The sequence below is a fragment of the Centruroides sculpturatus genome, unplaced genomic scaffold (genome assembly GCF_000671375.1).
Source record: "Centruroides sculpturatus isolate CEXI.00-Female unplaced genomic scaffold, Cexi_2.0 scaffold1471, whole genome shotgun sequence".
NCBI lineage: Eukaryota > Metazoa > Arthropoda > Arachnida > Scorpiones > Buthidae > Centruroides > Centruroides sculpturatus.
The window spans coordinates 39100-47148 of NW_019385804.1; the positions used below are offsets into that span (position 1 = coordinate 39100).

The 8049-nt window shown below is 29.8% G+C and overlaps 1 protein-coding gene across 1 annotated transcript in view; it reads left to right on the plus strand.

Moving 5' to 3' along the window:
• Positions 1 to 6889, plus strand: part of LOC111642237 (ras-related protein Rab-2) — a 28409-nt gene extending 21520 nt beyond the window's left edge. Inside the window, exons 4-8 of the mRNA XM_023388548.1 lie at positions 3250 to 3332; positions 4504 to 4596; positions 4678 to 4789; positions 4857 to 4925; positions 5589 to 6889. Coding sequence (XP_023244316.1) covers positions 3250 to 3332; positions 4504 to 4596; positions 4678 to 4789; positions 4857 to 4925; positions 5589 to 5684 — 453 coding nt within the window. The 3' untranslated portion in view covers positions 5685 to 6889. The remainder of the gene's footprint in view (positions 1 to 3249; positions 3333 to 4503; positions 4597 to 4677; positions 4790 to 4856; positions 4926 to 5588) is intronic.
• Positions 6890 to 8049: the final 1160 nt, after the last annotated feature.

Genomic DNA, 8049 nt, shown 5'->3' on the forward strand with positions numbered 1-8049 from the left:
TATAATAAAGTTACAATAAATTAAGTTAATATATAATTATATATACAGTACCTAATTTATATATAATTAATATATAATACTGTACAGGCGATAGTAAACTCAATTTACCCGCCTAAACTCTCCGTAGCGTGGTGCTGGACGGCAGCAAGTAGTTCGGCTGCCCGATGACGTTTTACCAAATTATAGGAGTTTTTTTACCATGTTTGTATGGATACTGTCACAGTTTTTTCGCCGTCATATAGGAATCCGAACTATAGGAACCTGTGTTATAGGGGGGTCGACTGTATTATATAAATTGATATTTTCTTCTTAACAAAATTTTAGTGTTGTCATAATTAGAATTTTAAAAATTTGTTTAGTGGTGAAATAATAATAATAATACATTGCTTTAATACTGTTTAATATAATGCATGGATTAAAAGGTTATGAAGATGAAATTTCGACATTTTGAAAGAGAACTTTATTGACAGTTAACTTGACAATGATTAAAATTTAATTTTCTAGGTAATCACCATCAATATCAACCATATTTTGCCACCTTTGCTACAAAATTTCAGTCCTGTGAATATAAAGCAACTGGGGTTTTTCTTTTGATGAAAGTGTTATTGAACTGTATATTGGTAACATTGTTTTGCAGGGTAGTAGTAATAATAAGACAGGTATCACTCTTTGGTACGACCTGTGTTATGGAAAAAGGGGGAAGATGGGGTGGGGATGAAAAGAAAAGGGTTGGGATCCATGGGCATCCTGTGATGGTGTTTATAAGGAATAATCAGCAGAAAAAACAATAACGATAACAAGAATGTTACAGAGGAATACAGGTTGGGAGTGCCACGTTACAGATTGCAAACAGCACTAACATATGAACAGGTAATAATGTAAATACAGTGTGCAGATTAATAATGTTACAAGAAATTACATGTTGAGAGCTGTCTGACAAATCATAGACAGTACAAACATAACAGATGACAAACAAATGTACATTATGCAGATTAACAATAGTGCAATAGTTACATGGGGAGTGCTATGTGACAACGACAGATAGCACAAACGTATTAATAGGTAACAAACGTAAAAACAGTATGCAGAATAATATTGATACAAAGTAGTTACATGTTGAGTGCTATTTGGCAAATTGCAGATAGAACAAACATAAAAACAGATGACAAACATATTTACAGTATGCAGATTAACAGTGCGTAAACTAGATACAGGGTGGTTGCTAGGTGCCAGAATACAGATAGCCCAAGCAAATTAACAGGTTACAAACGTATATACAGTTGATATTACCAGGGTTACACTAAAAGCATAGACAGTGATTTTTATTAACACGTGGTGTTAACATTATAGTTTAGTAGATTTGCATGACTACAAGGGAACAGCCACTGAGTAAGTGTTTCTCATCCTCTTTGTAAGCACTTTGATGCTCTGCAGGAGCATCAAAGTGCTTACAAATGATTGTACATGTCTTTCTGATATATTAGGGCTTGTAGAGGACACGGGCAGTTATGATTGTTACGAAGTGCAACCTCAATGAGTCTATCTCTGTTGCTGTCGAAGAGTGGACAGTCAATTAACAGGTGAAGGTAGTCTTGTTTGTTGTTCGTGTTGCACCTGCAGATCTCGCTGTCCCATAGCCGGAACCAGTGGAGGTAAGCGTTAAAGTTCCCGTGGCCAGTGAGAACCTGAGTCAGGGTGAAGTTGAGAACAAGATGCCTGCAACTCAGCCTGACAGAGATGTCTGGAATGAAGCCATGAGTGGGACTGCCTGTAGTGCAGTTGTTCCAGTCTTCTTGCCAAGTTTCCAAAAGTTGGTTATAGATCCATTTATGGATAGTGGAAGGCAGTATCTTACTGCAAGAACAAGGAAGGGATGAGACCGCAGCTCTTTTGGCGAGAGCGTTAGCTGCTTTGTTCCGCTCCATCACAAAGTGGTCATGGACCTAGTTCAGGGTGATGTTACGGTGGTGGTTATTACATTGGGACGAGACTGCAGCTCTTTTGGCGAGAGCGTTAGCTGCTTTGTTCCGCTCCATCACAGAGTGGTCATGGACCTAGTTCAGGGTGATGTTACGGTGGTGGTTATTACTGATAAGCATTTTCTGAATGGTGGTAACATTGCAGCCATTATTGTTGGTGTTGGAAATTGAGTGAAGAGCTGTAATGCTATCTGTGTAGATGGCTATTTTCTTTTTATGGGAGAACCAGTCTTCATTGATGTGGTGGAATGCCTTGGTGATGGCGAAGATCTCCGCCTGTAGACGGAACAGTATTTACCAAGCTTGAAAGCAGACCAGTGAGTAATATTGCCTGCTTTGTTGTACACGATAAAAGCTGCGCCCACTTGATCCTCTTGCTTGAACCGTCCATGTAGATTTTATAATCATGGTCATTCTCATCATGGCAAGTGGGGTCCTGGATGTTCATGAAAAGAGTCATATCTATATAGAAGTTTGAAATTTTCTTCTCAATACCATTGGTAATGAAGTTGTTTTGCAGGGTGAAAAATAGATGGTAATCAGTTGGTGAAAAGTCTGGGCTGTAAGGTGGATGAGGTAGAACTTCCCAGCTGAGATTAAATTAATTAACCAGCTTCTCTAAGTCTCACTTTTTGCTCTATATACTGGTTCATTATCAAGTTGGTGTTAGACTTTGTCAATTTTTGGAGTTTATGGGAACACTTGAGTAGTTGTGCTGTGGTGGTTGACCATAGATTATTGTTTATCAGTTGCATGAGAATATCATTGCTATATCAAACTGCTACCCAATGAGGTTTATCTTGAAGCTAAAAATTTCTATTCTTGAACTAATTGTAGTAGGTATGCTTGATGACCGTCTTTGTCAAATACCTTGCAGATGAGATCATGAGCCTTTGTTGCATTGTGGCCACTTTTGAAGTGATAGAGCAACAGCATGTAAATGTGTTCTTTTGAAAGTTTCATATTGTCAGACATTTCTGATATGTCTACTTTTAATGAAATATGTGAAGAAATGCCCCAATTGAGTAATTGGGGCACTCTACTTATATATGACATAGAAATGTTCTAGAACTTTTTTAGTTGTTGCTAGAAAAAATTCAAAATGCCTAAATTTTACCTACAAAACCTGATATAAAGAGTTAAATTTACAATATACAATAATTTTTTAAAATAGTCAAATAACTAGAATTATTTTATAATTGATTCTCTGTAACATTAGTCTAGTTATTTATATTCATAAATATACAACAGCATTTATTTGTTAATATAGGCTGGCCAAGAAGCTTTTCGTTCCATTACAAGATCATATTATCGAGGTGCTGCTGGAGCACTTTTAGTATATGATATTACCAGGTATTTAAAAATAATTATTACAAACTAATTTTACTATAATTCAGAGATTCATCATTTCAGATGCAACAGTCTTTTAAAAAAACTATTTACTATATTGATAACCATCTGTTGTTTGTGTTATTAAACAATGTAGTGCTGTAGATGAGCAGTCTGCAACCTTTCTGACCTCACGGACCACCAAACTCACAATTTTGAATCCTGTAGACCACTATCATGAATTTTTTTAAACGATACAAAATCTACAGAATAATAATCATAAAAGTTCAATTTTACTATATTAATATGAAACTCACTTGTTTAAATATAACAAATTAATGCAAGTCTAAAGTTCATTGCTGCTTGTTTGAAATAAGGTTATGGATTCTTAGTGCTTTTCCACTAAGGAAGACAATCAGACTCACAATATTATTTATTGATAACAATTGCTTTATACTTGGTTTAGATTTGAATAAAAACCCCAGTGAGTGAAAAAAAGCAACTAAGCATTTTGCATTTCTTTTGTAATACTTTGTGTAACCTTCAGTTGATCAATGTCCAAATTTCTCCGTGGACCACCCAAATTTTCTCGTGGACCATCAATGATCCACAGACCACCAGTTGCCAACTGCTGCTGTAGATGATGACATATTCAGCTGGCAAAGATGCTTCATATAGACTGGCATTAATTTAGCCTCAATAGTGCTAAGAGTTTGCAAAGTGTTACAAAAATTCATTCATTTGTTGAACTATTTATAATGAGTCCTTAGTTTATCATTCATACTAGCTGAGTCCATTATGGGTTAAGCTTATCCACAAATTTATGTTGATTATGCAAACTTCAATATAATATGAGAAAAATCAAAATCAATTGTTTTTAATGACTGAAGATGGTTAAGCAATACTAATCAATGATTGAATTTATGTTAGCATTTGTGATCACAGAAAACTATAGACTTGTATATTTAGCATCTTATATCCACAAGGCAAGAGCAGAAATGATTTGTTTTAATTAAAAAACAATATTGAATCAGTTTTATGATATTTTTATATTTCTTGTATATTAAACATAGTAATATTCCTTCTATATATAAGTCTTTTAGACATAAATGAAATCATATTTAATGAAATAATACTGTAAACTATATTTACATCTAATTTTTAAAATTGAGAAAATTATGGAAAATGTTTTCAGAAGAGACACTTTCAATCATTTAACGACATGGCTAGAAGATGCACGTCAGCATTCCAATTCCAATATGGTTATTATGTTAATTGGGAACAAAAGGTAAATTTTAATTGTTTTAAGATGAAGTAATAGTTGTTAAATATAGGTTTTAATGACGTTTTTTTAACTCTAATTCAATAGTGATTTAGAATCTCGTAGAGAAGTAAAGAAAGACGAAGGTGAAGCATTTGCTCATGAACATGGACTAGTTTTCATGGAAACTTCAGCAAAGACTGCAGCAAATGTTGAAGAGGTAAAGTATTTATAATTAATTCAATTAGAAATATATACATAGATAAAACAAAAATTTGTATTTTTAGGCATTCATTAATACAGCAAAGGAAATTTATGAAAAGATTCAAGAAGGTGTATTTGATATAAATAATGAAGTAAGGTTTTTTTATTATTTGTCAAAACTTTCTTAATTTGCAACACTTTTCTCTTTAATAATAATAATTATTTAAATTAGTTTTAATAACTAAATGATTTCTGAAAAACAAATTTTAAAAATAAGTTGTTATAAACAGATAAACAATATCAATTTATAATTATTATTTTTTATTAATATTGAAATAAAAATACATTTAAGCACTTTTATTTCAATTCATATCAAAATCAATTGCTATAATTTTAAAAATATTATTTTACATTATACTTTTGAATTTTTATGAACATATATCAATGTTAGCTAAATCTCTCTTGTATACAAAATTGTGATTTCATTTTGAAATTTTTGTCCTATTTGATGTAATGTTTTGTGTTGTGTAAACTTCCTCATGTATACTTTTTAAATATTTCTTCTGTTAATAATGAAAGTTAGATTTTCACATCTGCAAAATTACACAAAAATGTAATTTCACAAATGTTAGTAATGTAGGTTTTATTCATTTTGTGGTTTATTTTGAAAATGAGATTAAAAGTTTTTCAGAATAACCAAGTTTAAACACAGGAAAACTATTGCAATATCTTATGTTAATTCATTAATACACTTTATAGCCATACTTAAATACTAATTTAATTTGTGTTTCTAAATTTGAATATTGTATTTCTAGGCAAATGGAATAAAAATAGGTCCTCAACATTCCCCAACTAATCCAAGTATGCCAGCAGGTGGTCAAGGTTCCAATCAGAGTGGGGGATGCTGTTGAGATTTTCTTTATATTCAGTTACTGAGCTACAATTTGTATCAAACCCTGCACAGGAATATTTTATTTATTATATTTTGTATCTACCATAAAGAACAGATTCCTTCCAGTTTAATTGTATAATATTTATTACAGGAATGATTTATCAAAATATAAGCATTTTTGCTAACTTCTATTGCATTTATTATATAAAAGATTTTTGTAACTCCATTTTTTGTTACTCATCTGATTTCTCATACATATTTTTCTGTGATGTTTACTTGTATCTTCAAAAATTCAATTCTCATAAAGTATAAAAATAAAATACCATGTACCATAATATATTAGCAGGGATTGAAATCTAGTCAAATGTTTATCTGTTTGGTGTTTGTCATTGTAATTTGCATAGATGGTAAATGGCAATATTTGCTTAAATGTAATCCATAAAAAAAATCCATTGTATATGGATGAAATAAAATGGGGAAACAAATATATAAATATGTTATTAGTAAGGTTATTTCTTAGGAATCTTTATTTTAGCAAAAAAAACCTTCAAAATCTTGTGTAAATATTTCAGATACGAGGATGTTGTAGGATGCTATGTATGATGGAATATTAGAATTAATGAAAAACTTTTTCTTTGAAATTTCAAAATGCAGTAGCTTATTTTTTTCTACCAATTTAATGGTTGTTGTTATAGAAATGATGATATATTTTGCATTTTTTTTTTATAACCATTCAGTTTTATGTGCTAATTAACAAAAATATCTTTACTCAAATCAGAATTTTGGATTTGGGATAATGTTACTGAATCATGAAAATTTTGATATAAAACTAATATCTTTCTCTTTCATACATAACATCCTGTATTTGTGTTGTTAAATATATAAATTCAAATTAATTTTCCTTATTGCATTATTATAAAAATTTAATCAAAATATCTGAAATATTAAAATTTATGTTTGTTTGTTTTAAAATTTTAATGATCAAATTTAAATAAACTTCTAGGTTTGCTATATTACCTTAAATGATGATCTGTGCTAACAATTTTCCTAAATTTATCATTAAGTGTGAATTGAAATCTTCAATATTCTAACAATCATGAATGAAAGATTTGTACTCATCAATATAAATTTCACACATTTAAAAATGATTTAGTTAGGACATTCTTTCAGAGTAAACATCAAAAAATTAATTTAAATTGTTGAATCAATTTTTCTATAATTTTGATGTTAAATAAAATTTGCATTAAATTTTTTGATATAATTTCATCATTTTCAATATATTCAACTAAAATATAGATTTTTTTTATCAGTACAGGATTAATTTTGCAAATTTTCTGAAGAAAAATTTTTTTATACTTGTTAATTCTATAATAGTAAAATTTATATTTTTATTGTTACAAACATTTTAATATTTTGATATGATTTAATAATAATCTTTAATTTTAAAGTATTGCTAACATATGCCTCATGTTTGAGATTAAAGTTTAGCCACAATTCCACAAATTGTAATATAAATTCTATTTGTGTGTTCTCAATAACAAATGTGCATTTTGAGATACGAAATATTTTTTATTTTATTCCAGTTTACATTTTTTTGTTTTAGTGTTAATACTAAAAAAAGCAATAGTTAGGATTTATAGAATGCTAATGCTGTTAAAAATTTCCTACTAATTTTTTTTTTATGTAATGACAATTGCTATTTTTAATCTATAGGTCAAATTTTTGTCATCAAAATTACATGATACAGATTTAAATTGATAATCTTATTGTTTTTCATTTTAAAATATACTAAAAATATATTAATGTAGCTTTATTGAATTTTTTAATCTATTGATAATATATTTGACTTCATTTTATCATTCACTGGCACAAAATGTTGGTATGTCCCCAGGCATTAAACAAGAAAGTGCAATGAGAGAACTTGATTTACCATAAAAAATTCTTGAAGGTTGTATTAATATTTTTTTAGCATTTCCAGTGTTTTGTTCATTTACAGGTGTATATAAAATGTGCATGTTTCCTCCCAGCATTGCAGTAATAAGCATAGATTAGATCAGCATAGATTTAAAAAATTTCATCCATAAGTATTAATAATATACATTAAGTTTTATTATTTTCCTAGCATCAGAAACATCTGATGTTTTTAAAATAACATAACTGCAGGGGAAAGATAAATATTTATTGCTCTGTGCAGATAAGTGATTCAGTTGCAATTAAAAAACCATTATGAAAATAACATTTTGTAAATGGCCACCATGTTCTTTGGATTAAAATTTAAAAATTCAGATGTTTCTGGTGCATCATGTATATCAGTGTCTTATGCCAGACCAAAATCAAGGTATAAATACACACAGGAAAAAAGTTCTGTGTATCTGTGTTGAAGA